Source organism: Ascaphus truei, chromosome 2, assembly GCF_040206685.1.
Source record: "Ascaphus truei isolate aAscTru1 chromosome 2, aAscTru1.hap1, whole genome shotgun sequence".
Classification (NCBI taxonomy): domain Eukaryota; kingdom Metazoa; phylum Chordata; class Amphibia; order Anura; family Ascaphidae; genus Ascaphus; species Ascaphus truei.
This window is the reverse complement of record NC_134484.1, coordinates 368,384,964-368,405,152: the sequence shown is the minus strand read 5'-3', so window position 1 is coordinate 368,405,152 and position 20,189 is coordinate 368,384,964. Positions and strand designations below refer to the sequence as shown.

At 42.3% G+C, this 20,189-nt stretch overlaps 1 protein-coding gene and 1 long non-coding RNA gene across 6 annotated transcripts in view; one reads left to right on the top strand and one right to left on the bottom strand.

The window, feature by feature from the left end:
• The window catches only part of LOC142487519 (uncharacterized), a 64,334-nt gene extending 59,850 nt beyond the window's left edge, over nucleotides 1-4,484 (top strand). Inside the window, exon 3 of the long non-coding RNA XR_012799245.1 lies at nucleotides 1,800-4,484. This is a non-coding gene — a long non-coding RNA (uncharacterized LOC142487519). The remainder of the gene's footprint in view (nucleotides 1-1,799) is intronic.
• RBMS3 (RNA binding motif single stranded interacting protein 3) overlaps nucleotides 1-20,189 on the bottom strand; it is a 713,484-nt gene that overhangs the window by 173,613 nt on the left and 519,682 nt on the right. For all 5 annotated transcript variants that reach the window (XM_075587011.1, XM_075587010.1, XM_075587012.1 and 2 more), the window contains one exon: nucleotides 5,750-5,829. In XM_075587011.1, the coding sequence (XP_075443126.1) occupies nucleotides 5,750-5,829 (80 nt within the window). The remainder of the gene's footprint in view (nucleotides 1-5,749; nucleotides 5,830-20,189) is intronic.

Here is a 20,189-nt window from a genome sequence, read left to right as displayed (position 1 = left end):
AAAGGACTGACTTACCGTACATGCCTGTGTAGAATTCCTTCAAAGCTTTTGTATGCAATGGAAAGGTTTAAAAACCTACTTGAAAATACTCAAAGATGCCACTGTTTTAAGTTTACTTAGGAGGGACATCCCACTTAGGTGTTGTACTACTGGGCAGCACAATCATTTGATGGCACAGCATAGGGTTAGATCTTTGGAAGTCCATTGATGACTTAAAGAGTTGTTAACTGAAGCTAACATCTTGTTAAGTGCTAACAGGGATCTTCAAAGCTCATTAAGGCAGTGTTAAGTGCTGCTTTCAGGCGTAATGAGCCCATGCGTTATTATAATGGACGTAAGTGCTGATGATATGTAAAAGAGGTGTTCCCTCTAACAGCCTATGCACAGAGCTCCGCTATAGTTAATGCAGAGATTTAACGTTACATTAGTTAGGTTAGAGCTCAAGGTGACGTTACTCACATCCGGACCCTGAAATAAGTCTTTTATAGGATCTGGATAAGTGTAAGACCACAGTTATTAATGATTTAACTATCATATCGTTATTTACAAAGTTCTTTCCTTCTCCAGTCTTCTTTTTTTTTTTTACTTTAATTAAACAGCTATCCAATGTCTGCATGGGAGTAACGCCACCTTTGGGTAAGACAGGCTTGATATCATATTATTTGAAGCTAACGCGAGGCAGTGCTAACTTCACATTATCCTATGCTAATGAGATCACTAACGGCCGTTGGTTTTGCATATATTTAGCTTTGTGGATACCTGTTAAACTCAAGGAAACTACCCCAAGGTGGAATTACTTCCATGCAGACCCTGAATAGGTGTTTAATGAAAGTAAAAAACGAGAAGACAGGAGAGGAAAAGAATCCTGTAAATAACAGAATGATAGTTAAATCGTACCTCTCTTGCATATCATTAGCACTAACGTCTGTTATAGTAATGCAAAGTCTCATTACAGCAGAAAGAAGCACTTAAGGCATCGTTAGTGAGCTTTGAAGATCCAGGTTAGCACTCAACAAGACGTCAACTGAAGTTACATCTCGTTAAGTCATTGAGGGACCTCTGAGGATTTACACCATTGTATTTAGTAGCTAGCAGTAGATTGAAAGAATGTGGAGAGAGGAAAAAGTTTGGGTTTCTGCAAACTATATACAAAGACTGCTATGTATCAAATCAAACCACTTAAAAACCTTCTGACAACCCATTTTATGTCTTATGGTATCATTTATGAGATGCTACCTAAAGTACTGTTCAGACCCAGAGATCAAATCACCACAAGGCTGCATGGTATCGTGAAATACTATAAAGCATCCCGTGGTAGCAAAGAGTTTAAGCTCTACGAGGTTGGCTTAACCTGATTCCACATTTGTATACAGATGGAAACTTGTCCTTGTCCGACAAACACTTTAAAAAAGACATTAGTAACATAGATGTTGATAGGGCATTCTTAATAATGACTTGGCGTCAGGTGAGAGGTCAGAATGGATATAACACCAATCTCTATGTTACTGGTTTATTAGAAAGAATAGTGTGCACCTTTAAAACAAGATATATTTTTCATAGCATATAACATATGTACATATTCATTTTCTGCATTTTTATCACATTAACATTGCAGTCTATGGATCAAAGGCACTCAATGGTAGCCTAGGGAGGAAACAAAATCTGGTGAGAATCACAGATTGTTTCAGCCTTTGATTTATGTGCAAATGAAGGGGCATAAAGCGCCTTCTGCGTATTTTGAATACTATTGCTGTATTGTTAAATCATGGTTTTAAATATATTCAATATTATTTTTACAGCATATGCCACTACAAGGCTTTATTATTGTCCATGAGAAACGAAAAATGAAATAAACAAGCAAATAGATTGAAGCAAATATTTGAACCTGTTGAAACAAGACATACTGTTGGAGGATTTGAGCTTGTTTTTTGATGTCGAACTGGATGCAATGGGAAACTCATGACAGGCATTGCACTGGAGAAAGGGAAGCCTACTGGACTTACACTTTGGATGCAGTTTTCTCATATGGGTTAAATTATTTCTTGTCACTCAATTGTTTTTTGGAGGAAAGATAGGTTTGTAGTGTTTCATCTTTATCCATTCAGGTTGCTGCCACTATCTGCACTTTATTTGGACTCAAAATGTTGGTTCCTCAATCAGACTTAGTAACTCAATTTATTGTAATTATATTTCATAAAATGTTACAAAATGCTCTACACAACAAAAATGCTTCCATTTTTTTACTCACATTGCATAATAAGTCCGGTTTATATGTTTACAGTAATATGAGGACATGTCTTATCCTATGTGCTGATTTAACCCCCTGCTTTCTGTTTTTTTTCCCCATGCCTCTGTATGATAAGAATGCTGAATCTAATACAAGGATGACATACACGAAAGATGGACACCAGGAATGCCATTACAAAGCAGGAGGAGTCGATTGCGTCATGGTGGGAGACCCATTTGGCATGGATGTCTTGATTACAGATTACATCACAGACATCAGATGTACACAAGGAGTGCCTCGGCAAGGCAGGAGGAGCCAGTGATTTGAGAAGGGGAGACCCGATCGAGAGAGAGTAAGGATCATGCAGCACCAATGCCTGGATGAATAGCACGATGGGGGATTACACCACGTGATGACGGAGGTGTTCAGAGGCTCAAGATGCATCACGCAGAGTCTGTTATGACTCGGGAAGATGACTTAGGATATCACCTGACATCCACACTGATGACGCCTAGATGTAATCGTACACCATGAACAGAGGGAGTTACCTGCAGATCAGCACATCTTCTACACTATTCATTAGGGATAATTCACAGAAGGCATTGTGGGAAGGTGGGGGATATAAAAGGGATTACACAGAACTGTTTTACTATGCCACTTTATAACACTTGAGAAAGACCATATGGTCGAAACTTATGTCATTGGCTTCAATAAATTCGAATTTAGAAATCCGTCAGTGCTCTGCGATTTCTTCCTCCCTACGTTCCTGGGTATGCTGCAGGCAATCATTCATTAGAAGGAGCACCAGTAATTGTATCACCTTTTGGATTTTTTATTGTGGTGTGCAGCATTTACCATTATTCTCATATTGCACTGGAGTTGACAGTCAACATGCAAAGGACCACAACACAGGATGTAATATAACTTGTTGCACCTTGGAAGATAATTAAAACTCCTAAGAAATGTAATCAAGAGTTGATGACTCCCATTAAAAATGGAGTATTCATATATAGTAATGATTTAGAGAAAGCATTTTATGTCACAGTGGAACTGAGCACTTACAGCAAATGACTGTGTTCATTCACACAAGAAGAAATACAGTTGGAAGAATGTAATAAGACATAAGCAAATAGTTACTAATAAAAACACTAAAAAGCTAATTAAGAATCTATTTCAATACGCGCGTTCTGTCTGTTCTTAATGATTATTGTACTCATGGCCACTGAAGCCGGGAGAACTGGGCAACTGTTCCACATAGAAACATTAAAGCAAGTTTTTAAAAAAAGAATTGAAGGATGAGATCCCGAATCGCCTGATGCACCAGCATATGTGTACTAGCAGAGCAGCTGGCAACAAATGTAGATGATCCTCTTTTAAAGCAACATTATTATGGCACTCAAAGCTTTGCATCTCTTTTTTTCATGTCAAGTAAGGCTGCCATATAGCCGGAAAAAAATAACAATATTTGCCACAATGATGAAGATGATACGATCATGATGAGAATAATGATAATATTTGTACCCGTTATTAATGGTAACTTGTTACATGGGGTTACTTGGGAATGCAGCATTGGTAACAGAAAAGTAAAAACTAAAGCGGTGGCAGCCAGGCCTTTGTGCTGTAAAGTGGAATGTTTTCACAAATAACAACAAACAAGAGGAACAGCACAGTACTTTTTGTATAAAATCTACTACAGGCAAAATAACAATGTGTGCATAAAAGAGAATTAACCTATTTCATAGAAACATTTAGAATTCAGCAAAATAAAGTAAGGCTTGCAGAATTCACACCACACAGATGTAGATACTATAACACTGTTTTAATATATTGAGGATTGGGGTTATACTCAGTTATTCATGCAATAACTTACTTTCACCTGAATCATTAATACGGTGTTACCCACTTCCCCTATATTGAATAGTGCAATGTTCATCCTTGACTGAAGAGGAGCCCTTTTGGAAAAGCATTCCTGTGAATGGCCTTTAATTGCTAGGTCTAATGACTAGTGCTGCACAGATGTAGCCAACATTATAGCAACACGTGGCATGCTGCAGCTGAACATACACAATGTACCAGCTAGAGAAGCAGCTATTACTATGAATCAGTCGCGTGCGTGTGCTTCATCTGTATGACCCTCTACTTATCCATTTTAATAAATGCTGATAAGGCTCAAAAGATACCAAATGCAACATGCGGAATCCAAACCTGAACATTTAACTGCTGATGATGAGAATGCTTATTTCCTTTATACATTAATGCATGCCCAGTTCAGAAAATAAATAAAAGGATAAGAAAAATCTTTAAATGATTTTAAGCTTTATATTTACAAGATGAAATGTATCTTAAGAGCCACTGAAAGCAAGGACACATAGTCAAAAATCGATACCACTGCTTATTCTTTTCTCAAATGCACTTTGTAGAGAGATTTTTGGGGTTCAAAGTTCAGCTTCACTGAATGTTCCATTGAAGGAGTTCATTTTGCATGTTCTGTGAAACTGCTGAGACAGGCATTATTCACACCGTGCAGAATGAAACATAAAGGCATACCCCAGTTTAAGGACACTCACTTTAAGTACACTCGCGAGTAAGACATATTTTCAATAGCACCATACCCTTGTGTCCGTATGCTGGCTTCGTGACCCCACTTCGTTATTCTGCCATACAGACCGCCGTAGTAATGACGCGCTGATTCACCTCGCCCAATAGGCAAACAGTAGCTCAAGCATGCGCCTGTCAGCACATCCTGAAAAGTAATACCGGCTCACTACCTGTACCGAAGCATCGATAAGTGGAAAAAAGGTAGTGCTTCACTTTAAGTACATTTTCGCTTTACATACATGCATGCTCTGGGCCCATTGCGTACGTTAATGCGGGGTATGCCTGTATTTGCTTTGCGCTAGTAGGAGTACACCGAGTGAGCTCATCAGGGTTCGGTACACAGACGGCAGATATACGACCTACATACAATAATGAATATATACTTTGTGTTTTGTTATAAAACATATTTCCTTATACTAACAAGATACAGTATGAATTTGTAGTTAGAAAAGGCTGTGCTGGAGGAATAATACCTCAGAGCAGATGAGAAACATCTAACCAAAAACACTGTTCTCTGTGCAACCTATCACATCTTACCTATACTAACTGAAGTTTGGGTTGAAAAAATGCCTCAAGAATAAGTATATTGGAACTGCAACAAAGCTGTTTGGCATCTGTATTTTCACATAAAAGGGATCTTATGATACTTTCAGTGCTTATGAACAGCATTGAATCTGAAGATGAACAGAAGAACATCATATATTTTCACACTTACCACATTTTGCACAGTCAGCATTGATTTCAGATCAAAAGAAGGTATCATCATTAATAAATATCGAAGTCTAACTAGGGAATGTAACAAATGTTACGAATGTAACTATGTAACAAATGCTGTCATTTCACCACTGTCATCTTTTGCATTGACATTTTAATATATTGGGTATATTTAGAAGCAATGCATAAAATGCCAAAGCTAAAACTTACCCGGCACTCCTGGAGGCGTTTTCAAATACTTTCCATTAAAATGCTGAATTACCACTTCACATTTTTCAGTAGATTCCATTCTAAAATAAAAATACAAAATGCATTGTTTAACATACATGCTGTTAGTGAATAAATATAATAAATATCAGACTTACACTAGGCTTTAAACACATGCCTTAATGGAAACATACAGGTAATTATTAATTTCATGAGAGTTACATTTTAGCGTTGTGGTGAGTGAACCAGAAACTGCAGAAGTCACATGACCTCAGAGCTGTCATTGCAGCTCTTCCCCGCCTCTTGAAAAAAACTTGCACACAGTAAAAGGTCTGGAGGTTCACTGGCCATGGCTTTATTAAAATACCAGTAACAGAACATTAACTACCAAAACTCTGCCAGAGTGCTCCCCCAACCAGTAAGGCCAATAGTGCTCAACCATTGCTAAAAACACCCACCCCCATGCGACCCATCATCAGTTCCAAGAATGAGCCCCAGGTAGCCACCGGACAGTGAGCCCTGCCCACTTGCCAATAAATGCCCCAACTAGGCATCATTGTACCCACAGAGTCCTGTCTGTCAAGATTATCCGACAAAGAAAGTCCTAAGATGCTCTCTCTATACTGTATAATGGTGAGCGTAAATAAAAACGGGTACGATACTACCGGGGTAGAGGACCCCAACATGCACCTATATAATGGTGCACTACGACGGAGTCCAACGTCTGCTGCTGGGCCCCAAGGATCTTTCCGGGATCCCCAGGTAGATCAAAGAAATGAAGAGATGATAACGGGAACGCAAATACAAAAATTCATAGAAAAATGGCCAATAATTGGCTAATAAAATAACCAAACCACCACACACACTAAGAAATGCACAAGTGCTAAGATAGCGACAGTCAATGCACTTACTTGGTGATGTTGTATCAGGGTTGTGATGGTGGTGATAATAAAAACTACTTACACGGCCATGTGTAAGCAAACGGTGCTTAAAAGGTATCATTACTTTGTCCCTCTATCGGTAGGAGCCTCCATTTAGTCTCCAGCTGGATGCTTCTCAGGGTGAAGGCTCAGTTTATCCCCGTCGTGGGAGGATCTCCCGAAGTCAGTAAATGTACATGGAGACTGTGCTAAGATAAAACCACAGATATGTATTGCACAGGACAAGTACTGTACACACTCACATGTAAATAAGTCCTCGGCGACTACGGCAGAGTCCGTGATCACTGCGGTACAGGCAGGTCCCCGCTACCGCATCCGGTGTACAGCCTTGGAAAGCAGCTGGAACGCAGACGAGACGGACAGCTTGACTATATGAAATGAATTCTCCTTCAACTGAATTTGCAGAATAAATAAACAGTAAATGACATTAATGTACAATCTCCTATATTAATCATGAGTGGAGGTAACTAGCCAAAAGAAGCATCAGCAGATTGGCTGCAGTTTATCTGACACCATCAGAAGGGCATTTACAGCAGCAGATGGACGGCACACAGGAAGCTGAGTATTCAGCGAAACATGTTACTCTCATCTGTGTGACTTTTTGCTCCCCGGCGGCCACCGTAGCAGTCCGTCTTGTCTGCATTCCAGCTGCATTCCAAGACAGTAGACTCGACGCGGTAGTGGGGACCTACCTGTACCGCAGTGATCACATACTCTGCCGTAGTCGCCGAAGACTTACAGTATTTACATGTGAGTGTGTACTTGTGCTGTGCAATAAATATTTGTGGTTTTAGCTTAACACATTCTCCATGTGCATTTACTGACTTCGAGAGATCCTCCCACAAAGAGGTGAACTGACAGCCTTCATCCTGAGAAGCATCCATCTGGAGACTCAATGGAGGCTCCTACCGATAGAGGGACAACGTATAGATAAATTTTAAGCACTGTTTGCTTACACATGGCCGTGTAAGTAGTTTTTATTATCACCACCATCACAACCCTGATACAACATCCCCATGTAAGTGCATGGACTGTGGATATCTTAGCACTTGTACATTTTTTAGGCTGCGTCCATGGTATGGCAGACCGCGTAGATGCGTCCGCACGCTGAGCAAACAGACTGCCTAAAGGCAGTGTTCGGGTCTATGTGGCGGGCGCGTGGAAGCGGGAGGGGCAGCGCGTTGCGCAAGAAATCAGTTGAAAGTGAAGTCTTGGCGCGACAAGCCTGTCACGTGAGCGGTTCGTCCAATGAGGGTGAACCAGATCTGTGACGTCACTGGCACGCCCCCAGACACGTCCACAGATGGCGGCGCTTTCCCTCAGCTTCCGCGCGCCTCCGCACGGGAGAACTGACTATATCCGCAGCCTTAGTGTGTGTGGTGGTTTGGTTATTTTATTAGCCAATCCACCATTTTCCATTTTTCAATGAATTTTTGTATTTGCGCTCCCATTATCATCTCTTCATTTCTTTTGTCAAGATTATCCGGCACTTAATCACCAAAAAGCTACCATGACAGAGGCAACACGCCACCCCAAATCAAACGCCCTTCATTTTTTGTATTACTATTTATTACCTTACAAGTTTTCTTTTTTCAGTATCATGCATTTCTTTTTCTTTTTTTTCTTATCATACATTTACTCCTCATTATATAAAAAATGTAGAGGTATCTCTACCGAGTTAGCCAAGCTTAATAATCAAAATGAATAGACGATACCGTTCTGTGGCTAACGAAATGCTCGAAAGCACACACAAATAAAAGCATTTCCTTAACCACAGAATGGTACTATATATATATATATAATAAGTAGTTTATATTATCACCACCATCACAACCCTGATACAACATCCCCATGTAAGTGCATGGACTGTTGATATCTTAGCACTTGTACATTTCTTAGGCTGCGTCCATGGTATGGCAGACTGCGTAGATGCGTCTGCACGCTGAGCTAACAGACTGCCTAAAGGCAGTGTGCAGGTCTATCCGGCGGGCGCGTGGAAGCGAGAGGGCCCGCGCGTTGCGTTGCGTTGTATATATATATATAGTGGCAGGACAGCCTTCCAACAGGGTCAGTAAGACGCTACGGCACTGTGCAAAACTTAACTGTCGTGTTTTATTATCCACAAGACAACTAAACATCAGGTGCACTGTCCCTTTTAGAAAACCAAATCATAAAATAAACACCAATTTCCGTTAGGAATGTGTGAAAAACTAAGTATACTTTATGATTCAATAGCTTGTAGAACCACCTTTAGCATCATTAACTTGAAGTAATCGTTTTCTGTATGACTTTATCAGTCTCTCACATCGTTGTGGAGGAATCTTGGCCCACTCTTTTTTACAACGTTGCTTCAAGTCATTGAGGTTTGTGGGTATTTTTTTATGCACAGCTCTCTTAAGGTCCAGCCACAGCATTTCAATCGGGTTGAGGTCTGGACTTTGACTGGGCCATTGTAACACCTTGATTCTTTTTTTTTCACCCATTCCGTTGTTAATTTGCTGTTGTGCTTGGGATCATTGTCCTGTTGCATGACCCAATTTTGGCCAAGCTTTAGCTGTCGGACAGATGGCATCACATTTGACTCTAGAATACTTTGGTATACAGAGGAGTTCATGGTCGACTCAATGACTGCAAGGTTCCCAGGTACTGTGGCAGTAAAACAAGCCCAAATCATTACCCTTCCACCACCATGCTTTACAGTTGGTATGAGGTGTTTGTGCTGATATGCTGTGTTTGGTTTTCGCCAAACGTGGCGCTGTGCATTATGGCCAAACATCTCCACTTTGGTCTCATCTGTCCAAAGGACATTGTTCCAGAAGTCTTGTGGTTTGTTCAGATGCAACTTTGCAAACCTAAGTCGTGCTGCCATGTTCTTTTTAGAGAGAAGAGGCTTTTTCCTGGAAACCCTTCCAAACAAACCATACTTGTTCAGTCTTTTTCTAATTGTACTGTCATGAACTTTAACATTTAACATGCTAACTGAGGCCTGTAGAATCTGAGATGTAACTCTTGGTTTTTTTTGCAATTTCTCTGAGCATTGCACGGTCTGACCTTGGAGTGAATTTGCTGGGACGTCCACTCCTGGGAAGATTGGCAACTGTCAGAGATGGTCACACTTGCTGATGATCAATTAATCAAGGGCATTTGGTTAGCAGCACCTGTCTGCTACTTAGCATCTTAATTCCTATGGAAGCAGTAAGGGTGTACTTAGTTTTTCACGAGAGAGAGAGAGAGAGAGAGAGAGAGAGAGAGAGAGAGAGAGAGAGAGAGAGAGAGAGAGAGAGAGAGAGAGAGAGAGAAAGAGATCCACAGCACTCTCATGTAGATATTCAAAATGGAATTTATTCGAACCATCTGGCAATCAGCATGGAAAGGAAATGGACGATATTTTGGCGTGTGCTGCGGAGATCTCTATCTCTCTCTCTCTCATTACAAAATTCAAAGCTGAAATAACCAACAGCCCCTAATCTTTTCAGTCTTCATTAATGATCTACCTACAGCTTCTAAGGCAGCTTCAATGCACGTGACACAATCTTACATGCACACAGCCCTAGCGTCTCTGACCTTGGACACGTACATAAATCTGATTTTCAAGATTTGAAAACTAGTTTTCCCAAAACAAATTGTTTTTAAACACTAACAAAACGTGTCACTAGTTTTAAATATCTGGATATATGGTTTGACTCTCAATTAACATTTGGGTTGCATATTGATATTCAGACATCCAAAACCTATACCAAACTAGGTTTACTTTATAGGAACAAATACTAAGCCCTATAATCAGAAAGTGCATCGCACAACAGATGCTAATGCCAATTATAGTGCCTTCCCTGAGATATGTCTAGGGATGGGCCTGTTTCAGCCAAGGTGCAAAGTACATTTTTTCTGTCTTGCCTTCAAATACTTTCTGAGCAAGATACTCGTCTATCTGAACAAGCTCATGACCCCCACCACCTGCAGCACTTATCACCTGAGATCTAACGCCAAAAAACTGTTCATGGTTCCATAAAGAATCCAGTCTCTCCTGCTTCTCTTACAGTGTACCTCATGACTGGGACACTCTACCACAGACTCTCAAAGCCACCACCAGGTGAAATTCTTTCAAAACTTAGGGCCTCATGCAGTAAGCGCCGATAAGGCTTTTATCGGCATTATCCCACCAAAATTGGATTTGAGATTCAGTAAGCGCCGATAAGTGCTCAAAATCGGCAGTTTTTCTTTGCCGAAATTTTTTTATCGGCATGCGGCTGCCGATAACCCACTTATCGGCACTTTTTGAAATTGGCTGTATTCAAGTAGCCCCGATCAGCTTATCGGTGCTGATCGGCACCCAGAAATGGAGATTTCATCGGCAATTGGTCCCGCCAACTAAAGTTGGCAAGTTGGAGGGGAGAAGGATCGGCAAGGTTTGGTTACAATAACAGATCTGTCAGTGTGTATGAATATATCTGTAGTCTCTCTGTTTCTCAATGGATATATGTGTATACACACACACACACACACACACACACAGTGTGTGTGTGTGTGTATATATTAACTGATATATATATATATATATATATATATATATATATATATATATATATGTATATATATATATCTGCCACTGTTGTCAGCAAACAGGCCTTGTGTTAATGAGATATAACATCTGTTCATTTACTTTTACCATGTGTTGTCATTATTCTGTGCCCAGGACATACTTGAAAACGAGAGGTAACTCTCAATGTATTATTCCCTGGTAAAACATTTTTATAAAAAATAAAATATAACTAAAGGGAAGGATGGGCAGGAAATACCTTAAAGGTAGAGGTGCGGAATACCTGCTCCTGCCCACAATCTTTATCGCCTCCCTTCCCAGAACGCCCCCTTGGGCTGCATTGCGAACTTCCACAAAATCTGCCCCAACCCCGCTTGAAGCGACCCTAAGGAAGGAAGTGGGAGGGGAGGAGCCTTGCCCTAGCGGTCATGTTGCCTCTTACATATAGCTCGGGGCTACATTTTTGGCTGACAAACTACAAAAACATATAGGGATATATAGTGGGCAAGTTCTACTATGGAATGCTAATGAAATTCTCGAACAAGCTGTTCTAGTCAATGCAATGAGTCAGGTATTTACTATTTGTGATTGTTATAAGTTATGTTAGGCGAGAATTGACAAAATGCATCACTGGGATGGGCGAAACACTGTCAGAAACACATTGGTATGTGTAACTTGATAAAACAAATTGTTAAACACCACCCAAAAGTTGTGTCGTGCAGTGCAATGTATCCTCAAGTAGCTGTTTATACATCACAATGACAATGCATGTTGCACAATATGCAAAGAAGAAAGTTTGCCTAATTTTAGAAGTAGTGACCACATATTCTAGAGTGCCTCATTTTGTGGTGGTGACAGCATAACTAGTACAGTATATATGTGTAGTTTGGATGAGAGGAATCACTAAAATTGCATTGCTCTGAGGGACAATTATCCAGACCTGGAGTAAGGTCCTCGGTGTTCAATCTCATCAACACTAAGTGCTTGGAGTTCTAGTAAGCTGTAAGAGTACACCTGCTGTCTTTAATGCACGAAAAGAATGTGCAAGTCCCAAATATTTAAGGAACTTTTTATTTATCTATAAAAGTACAAGTATTCATCAGTGTTTTTAGAAAAAATAACATCCATAGATTTGAAACCCTAGATAAGGAATTTAGGCTTCACTTCAAAGCTAGTATGGTACATTGTGATATAATAATAGGCTGCTTCATGTGAATCATGAACTTAATATCTTTGCCCCTTGTAATCAGTCTCCCTGGAGAAAATGCTTTATAAGCGTATATGTTGAATGTCACAGGGATCATATACCATATATATTCTCTGGTGAGCAGAAATGAATGTACAGTATTTAACCATCTATAACTGGGTACATGTTATAATAATTTATTTTCATGTTTATAACTAGATGACGAACATTCAAGTTGAAGTACCTTCATATTTTCACAGATATTTAACACATTTTTTTCTGTCTAAGCATCGACCTGTCTATCTAGTGATATTTTCAGTGTTGGTTGCTGCATACACTGCAGCCTTTGGTTTATGACTGTTTTACTGTAGAACTTGTGTATCTTTTGTTGAAGAAGTGGGAGGCACTCCAAGGAAAATCAACACAAGATTACATTGCTACACAAAATAACTGCATCTACTGCGGTCAGCCTTCACTTACTGCACTATTCCATCTGTTCCACTGATCCAGAAAATTGTAAAAAAAAATTAAGTAAATGCAGAGCCAAAGGAATATACTTAAAAAAAATTTTTATTTTGTAATCTATTTTCTGTAAAAAAACTAAATTAGCACTTTTATCAGAATAATAATATGATATTACAGATGGAACTAAAAACAGGATTCATCATCAACCTCCGATGCAGGGTACTGCATCCGATCCAGTGTTACTGCACCGACACACTTTATTCGAGCAAATACCCGGTATGTACCTGGCAGATACCTGGAATGCGCCGCTCCTCACCTCTGACAAGCCCCGTTGCATTTGCCTTCCCAGCCTGGGTTCATGCCTGGCTGATGGGCGGCTGATCTGTTAAATGATAATGATTAGGATTTAATAGGCTGCAATGCTTCGCGTGTCTACCAGATGGCATAAATTCATGAATTGTAATGCAGTATATATATATGTACTGTGCAGTATTGCAGCCAACGGGAATAAAATGCTTCAATCCCTGCCGGAAAATAACTCAATGCACTCGGGCAGAAAACAGTCACAAACCTCAATACACCCGGGTATACCCGAATTCGTGGGACTAGCCGAGCTCGAATAAAGTGTGTCGCCAGTGTAACTGTCTTTCAAGTTAATGGCTGTCAACGCCATTGGGGTTTAAAACTCTACACGGTGGGGCGTGGTGAATCTGTCCCATATTTTTTGATATGAAAAATACTCCCTTTTAAAATTTGTTATAATTTTTTACCTATGCACCTATTGGATCCTCAAAAAACAGAAATGAAACCAATTAGCGATATAAAACATTTTGCAAAGTTTAGCCATGTGCATTTAATTAATGAAATGTTCTGTATACATATAAATGTAGCTAGGGTTTTTGCTCCCACTGGCACATTATGGTGGTATATTCTATAATATTCTATATTATCACTTCTGCTGAATTGTATGAACCTCTGTGATATTCTGCACATTGTAACATGATAGCATTATTAGTAGGTAAAATAAAGCCGGCTACATCTGTACTTCAACTAATCCTATAAATCTCAAAATAGCGTACATTATGTCTAACAATTAACAGTGCAGTATTTATGCCACAGATGGTTACCACAAAATAGAAAAACAGTTATTTTATTATTATACATTCTGGGCATCAGAGAGATGTATCATAAACCACCACAGCGTTAGTTCTAAGTAAAGTGAACTGAACTGGTGAAAATGTAATTAGCAAAAAACTATCTGTGCTTAATTTTTGCTCATTTGTATTTGTATTCACTGGGAATTGATACTGTTTTTATAGCCATCTCTAGTAAAATAAAGCTAGTTTTACACAAACACAAAAGCTAAAATTGTTCACTTTAGCTTCACAGGGCTTACACTAAGTGACTGTCTTAAACTAGTCTTTGGAGACTATTGTCTCTGAAAGTCTAAGTGGAATGAAGGTCTGTTTTCTGTAGCTGCAGGCGCTTGGTGTCAAACCGTGTTATGCTGCTTCAAACAGTTGTGACAATTTCATTTTAATACACTGGGCACATTTTAACAAGCAAAGGCAGTCCTAGCTAAGATTACAATATGGGAGCTGCCAAGAGTAGGAACTTCAATAAGCTTTGTTCTTTGAAGGCAAGAACAGAAACACGCAAAGCCACTGAGCCAAGAGCAGAAAATATGCCTTAATTTGAATTGAAAAGAACCAAAGAATATGTCAATTTTGCCCTAGGTTTCACAAATAGTGGCTATTTAATACCAAGGCCCACTATCTTTAGATCTAGCACATGCTTCACTTGAAGCGACACTAGTTAGCATCATCAATCAATCTGAAAAGGGAGTGCTACACAAAAAGATTTGTTATTTATATTTACAACCCAGATGTTATGCTGAATCATTACAACTCCACCTACTGTATTATTCATCAATGATACCTGAATCCTCTTGAGGGGCTGAAAAGACCTATCTTTAACAGGCATCAATGCTCTGCAGAAATAGATTCATTTGGTTCTTAGTAGCCACTGGCCTACTATTCTGAAGCCTGGGTCACGTGTGATGTGTGAATAGCCCCAGATAGCTTTAACTCAGCCCTCTTTCCAAAGCACACCAAGTCCTGTTATATTTTCTTCACTTTAATAGGAAAGTAGCAGTAAATACAGGCACTTGTGGATGTTATGTAGTTGTGAGCTTGTAGTTAAGGACAGGTAAAAAGAGATGGCCTTGCCATAGGAGTGTAACATGAAGGCACTCACTCAGCCAGAGTCAGGAATGAAAAGGAAGTGTGGGGGAATCTGGGTAACAGGAATAGTCTTGGAACAGACTATCTGTCAGCAAAACAGGGGGAGGGCAGAATAGCCCATTCTCAGCTAGGAGAATAGGAGGTTGCAGGCAACCAACACTGACTAGGGCTGTGTAAACAACATGTAACAATAATGTTGCCTTTTCACATGCAGCTAGCTGCTGGGACAGGGAAAATAACAGGCAGCTAAACTAGGGAGAATATGAAAAAATGTTGTATGGTGCTGCGTTTTTTTCTTCTTCCTCCTCTCAGCTAAACTAGGGTGACATGAATCCTATAAGCAGCAAAGGGAGGCAGAGAAATATGGAATCCTGTTCCAGGACACTCCCCATCTGGTATCTGGAGATACCACTATATAATAGAATATGTGGAACATATGTGCAATGCAAACAAACATAACATAATAATGCAAGGTTCATGTCCACATAATGATTGTGATACCGGCCGGTACCACTGGCTTCAAAGTCCTTTGGCAAAGTCTTTTAGCAAAGGATGTTGGGTGGATGCACCGGTCCAGGTTAGTAGGGTGCCCCACAATGTCTCTGTGAAAGTCTCTGGCACTGTTTCTTTTTAAACTTATGGAAGAACAGTCCTTTTGTCTCTGTAGTTTTATCTACAGAGTGCATCCCCTTGTAGGTATGCCAGTCGTGGTAGCCTGTCACTCTGTCACCTGGCGTTTGGCAGAAGGAGATGGCATTTGGCTTCTTGCAGAAGCGGATCAACACTCCTGGAAGACTGGTTGTTAAATTTGGTTCAGTGAAGAGGGCGTCGTTCAGGGAGACTCCCTGGTGCTGAATGCTGGAGCTGAACACTACCCGGATTTGATCGGGTTCCTGAGGGTGGTAGACACTAGATGATTGGAGGTACCAACATTCTTCACCTTCCTTCAGTGGAGGTGCTGGCTTTGCGTGGCCGCTAAGGAATATCTTCTGGATGAAGGCCACAAATTTATTTTTGGACTCTGGTTTCCTTTGTAGGTTGCAGCGGAGCGAAGTGAGCCTAGGGATGGCATGTTCTTTGTTGTTTGGGAGGCGTCTTCTTGGTGAACGGAATGGTAGCGGGGTCGCCCAACTGCCCGATCCGTCTTTGAAGAGCTCCTTATCCATTAACCTAAGGAATACTCCATCTTCCATCGATGGTGCCTGTTTGTCATCGTCCTTTTTTATCTGGAACGCTGTGCACCCTAGGTCATTGGTGCATTTCTCTTGCACGAGAACGTCTCCACGTATTTTTGTGATACGACTTTGTGTCTCTTTGTTAACTGTCCTCAGGAAGTTGTTTTCTCCCTGGACATGACGAAGAACAGTCTATTTTGCTCTTGTAAATCCCTTTGTGAAATATCTCTGCGACTGTCTCTTTTTAGATGTGTGAAAGAACAGTCTTTTTGTCCCTGTAGTTTCTCCTGCAGGGCACAATCTTTTGCGGCTATGCCAGCTGTGGCGGTTGGCTGCTTTGCCACTTGGTATTCTGCGGAGAGGAATTACTGTATGTCATAGCCGTGCCATTGCTCGCAGGAGGACCATCCGATTGTTTCTTTTCTTTTGGACGATACCTTTGTCTGTCACCTCCAGGAGGTTACTTTCTTCCTTCAGTGGTGTCGACTCATCATCCTTAGCTGTCTGGACTGCTGAGCATCCTAGGCCATTATCACATTCCCTTGATGCGAAAATGATTTTGTTGTTCTCAGGGGTATGACCTTGTCTCTCCTCCTTGCTTGGCCTTCCTGTCACTTGGATATGACCAAGACATGGGTCGGAGAGGGATGTGTGCCCACATTCTGTTATCGCTGTTCTGCGGGCGTCAATATAGTCTGGTTCGTGCCCTCTGTCAATGCACATGTTGCCCACTATCACCCATCCTAGGTCAAGCCTTTGGGCGAATGGAGCGTTGTGGGGTCCGTTGCGCTGTTTATGAGCTTTGTGCACCCTCAGGATGTCCCTACCGAGCAGCAGCAAGATCTTGGCGCCTCGTTCTACCGGCGGGATGTAGTTGGCTATTCCTCTGAGGTGTGGGTGCTGGCATGCCACGTCTGGTGTGGGAATCTCGTCCCTGTTTGCAGCCATGTAGTTGCATTTGATGAGTGTGGGGAGAGCTATCTTCACTCTGTTATCCACTGAACGTATAATGTAGCCATTTGCTCTTCTCCCTGTTGTCTCGGTTAACCCTGCACAGGTTCTGAGGGTGTAGGGTGAGGCATTGTCTTGTGCATTGAACAAGCTGAAGAATTCCGTCTTCGCCAATGTTCTGTTGCTTTGATCATCGATGATGGGGTACATCCGAATAGCCCTCTCAGGTTGTCTCTGGGGGTGCACTGCAACAAGGCATATTTTGGAGCAGGACCTTTTGTCACTTCCATTTCCGCAAACCTCAGTGCACTGAGACGTGACAGATGTTGGCTCTCCTTCTCATTCCTCCCCGCCATGCTCTGCTATGGAGGATGGGTTGTTGAGTTGGTGGAGTGTCAGCGCCTCTGGATATAGCGATGTTACGTGCTTGTCACTTTTGAACACTGTACATTTGATGGCTTCTTTACAGTCTTTGGCTAGGTGAGTTGTGGAATCGCAGCACCTGAAGCAGACTCCGAATTCTCCGAGTAACTTCTTGCATTCCTCTATGGACTTCATCCTGAACCCAAAGCACCTGTTAAGTGGGTGTGGTTTCTTGTGTATGGGAAATTCCCTGTTTGGGTCCCTTGGTTTCTTGTCTCCGGCGACCGACTGGTCGGAAGTAGTTTGTATCATGGGGGACACGTCCGTCCTGTGGACCGAGATTGGTGTTCTAGCATTACCGTATCTCACCGCTGGTCTCTCATTCCTCAGGTTGCTTGCACTGTGTGTGGTCTGCGCACCTAAGATGAAACTGGGATCGTTCCTTGTCTTTGCCGCTTCGCGGATGAAGCTCAAGAAGAATGAGAAGGGAGGGAAGGTGACTTGCTTCTCCCTTTTGTATTTGGAGCCTTGTGACATCCATCTTTCTTGGAGGTTGTAGGGTAGCTTCTCCAAGATGGGTCTCACTCCGCAAGCTGAGTCTAGGACGTTGAGACCTGTCAGGGATTGGTCTGTTCTTGCAAACTCCAGCTCCTGCAGCAGATCCCCGAGCTCTCGTAACTTCGAGTAGTCCTTGGCTGTGATTCTAGGGAAGTCATCGACTCTTTTGAAGAGTGTGTCTTCGACCACTTTGGGGCTACCGTAGCACTCCTCTAGCCTTTCCCATACCAAGTCAAGCCCTACTTGGGGGTGGTTCATGTTCGCTGCCCTGAGTGTCTTCACATGTTCTATGGATTCTTTCCCCAGCCATTTGGATAGCAGGCTGAGTTCTTCCCTTGCGGAAAAGTCTAGACTCTTCATTGCATCTTTGAAGATCTTTTGACTTCCATATTCGGTAGTTCTCAGGACGTCGTCAAAGTTGATAAGTCCTGTTTGCACCATGTCACGCCGGATCATATACTTGCCCATGTCTGTTAGGCCTGATGCATCGGTGTGTTGGTCGCGTTCTGAGGTAGTTGCCGGGAGGGTCCTTACGGTCGCCTCTTCCTTGGCGTGGCCGTGTGATGACTGGCGGTCAGTGTGAGGTTGCTCTGTTTTCCCGTGTGGGTGTACCTGGATTGCGAGCCTGTTGTAGTGCATCCGTGTACGCACTGGCGTGTGGATTACTGTTGCGGCTGTGGCTATCCCAGGTAGTGTGTACCCTTGAAGGAACAGCATCTTCTCCACGTTGATATACCAAGTCTTCGGTGTCTGTGGAGTCACTCCCGTCATGTTGAGATGGTGCACTGGTGTTTACGCTGAAGAGGCTCCTTACGTAGTCTTCAGTGTGTTGGACTGGATCCTCTGAGGCTATCCGTCTATATGGTTGCTCCCCGCCATCCTGTCTCGCAGCTGCCTCTAAGACTTCAGCTTGGGCTATAGCGGCGGTGTCCTCTTCTTTGCTTAGAGCTTCTAGATCCGCGTCCAATTCGGCCTTTCTACGCACAGCGGCGGCGGCGTTCTGCTCCTCCTCTTCTATGCGTGCTCTTTCTGCCCTTACGGCTGCCTCTCTCTGACCACATTCGGTCCTGGCACGTACGGCCTCTGCGGTGGCTTCCGCCTTGGTAGCGCTTGCGCTTGTGCTGGACACATTAGATTGCGCTGATCTTGCTGACCTTGATGAATGCCTGGATGTGCTGGAGCGCTGTGATGCAGTCTCCAGGAGGAGCTCTTTTCTCTCACTTTGGGCATCCGTGATGGCGGTCTGCATGGTGCCATCACGTTCTAGGTCAATCGCCTTTTGCAGGACGCATTCTCGCAGGCGGTCTTCCGTGTTAGTCCTTGTCAGATAGGTGAAATATGCCTGTGACAGCGTTACGTAACGTCTATGGCATGACTTAATCTGAGTAATAGCTTGCTTAATCTGCATTTCTTCATTGCTAGCACTTGCAACTTTACATATTTCACAATCAGTGTCCTCCCAGGCCTTTTCTAATTTTTCGCGGTGCGTGTCAATGTCAGACTCATATTTTTCGCGGGCCTTTTGTTTCAGTGTGACTGTCCGCTTAGGCCTTGCATCTGCCTGCGCCTGTTGCATTTGTGCAGCGGTCTTTGTGTCTGAGTGGTCACTCTCCTGCGTGGTGTCTGGTGGGGATCTGAGTTCTGCCATGCTGTAGGTGTATGTAGGCCTTTAGCCAGTGCGTGTGGCGTGCGGTCTGTTACCTGCATTAGCGATGGGTGACTGTCTCAGATGATGCCGATCGGCGTCCTGCAGCATTCAGCGTAGTGGTAGCTGTACTCACAGGTGTCCGGTGGCTCTGACCTGTGTCCTGGCAGCTGTCCGGTGGCCCTTGATGGCGCTAGCCATGGGACGTGCGCAGGGGTAGGTGAGATGGTAGCTCCTCACTGTGTAGCTGTGCAGAGGGTGAACTCAAAACAGAAAAGGCAATCAGTTCTGTGTAAGGTGCACTGTCTGGCTGCAGTGCTGCTGCCTTTTGTGTGAGGCTGCTTGCTTGTCCTGGGGTGCAGAGACTGCTCAGTATCTG